Consider the following 284-nt stretch of genomic DNA (forward strand, 5'->3'; position numbering starts at 1 on the left):
TGTAGATTGGGTTGCTGTAGAAATATGTTTATACAGTAACATCACAGTTTGTTGTAGACTGACCCTGAGTATGTAGTTTGGGTAGTGACGTTGCTTAGTGTGTGAAGGCACAACAACAGAATATAGTGATCTAACAATGTATATCTTTGTGTTCCGTCACCTCTCCAGATGTCCAAGCTTGGTAACTCTCCCTTAGCGGGTCTTCTGGGCCTAGGAAACCTCGCAGGCGCCAACCCTGTCAACCCTACCGGCAACACAGCTGATGGTAAAGTCCCGCGTCTGGT

At 46.8% G+C, this 284-nt stretch overlaps 1 protein-coding gene across 1 annotated transcript in view; it reads left to right on the forward strand.

The window, feature by feature from the left end:
- LOC119593979 (poly(rC)-binding protein 3-like) overlaps nucleotides 1–284 on the forward strand; it is a gene marked incomplete in the record, with an annotated part of 48,552 nt that overhangs the window by 41,771 nt on the left and 6,497 nt on the right. Inside the window, 1 exon segment of the mRNA XM_037943000.1 lies at nucleotides 169–265. Coding sequence (XP_037798928.1) covers nucleotides 169–265 — 97 coding nt within the window.

The sequence above is a fragment of the Penaeus monodon genome, chromosome 33 (genome assembly GCF_015228065.2).
Source record: "Penaeus monodon isolate SGIC_2016 chromosome 33, NSTDA_Pmon_1, whole genome shotgun sequence".
Classification (NCBI taxonomy): Eukaryota; Metazoa; Arthropoda; class Malacostraca; order Decapoda; family Penaeidae; genus Penaeus; species Penaeus monodon.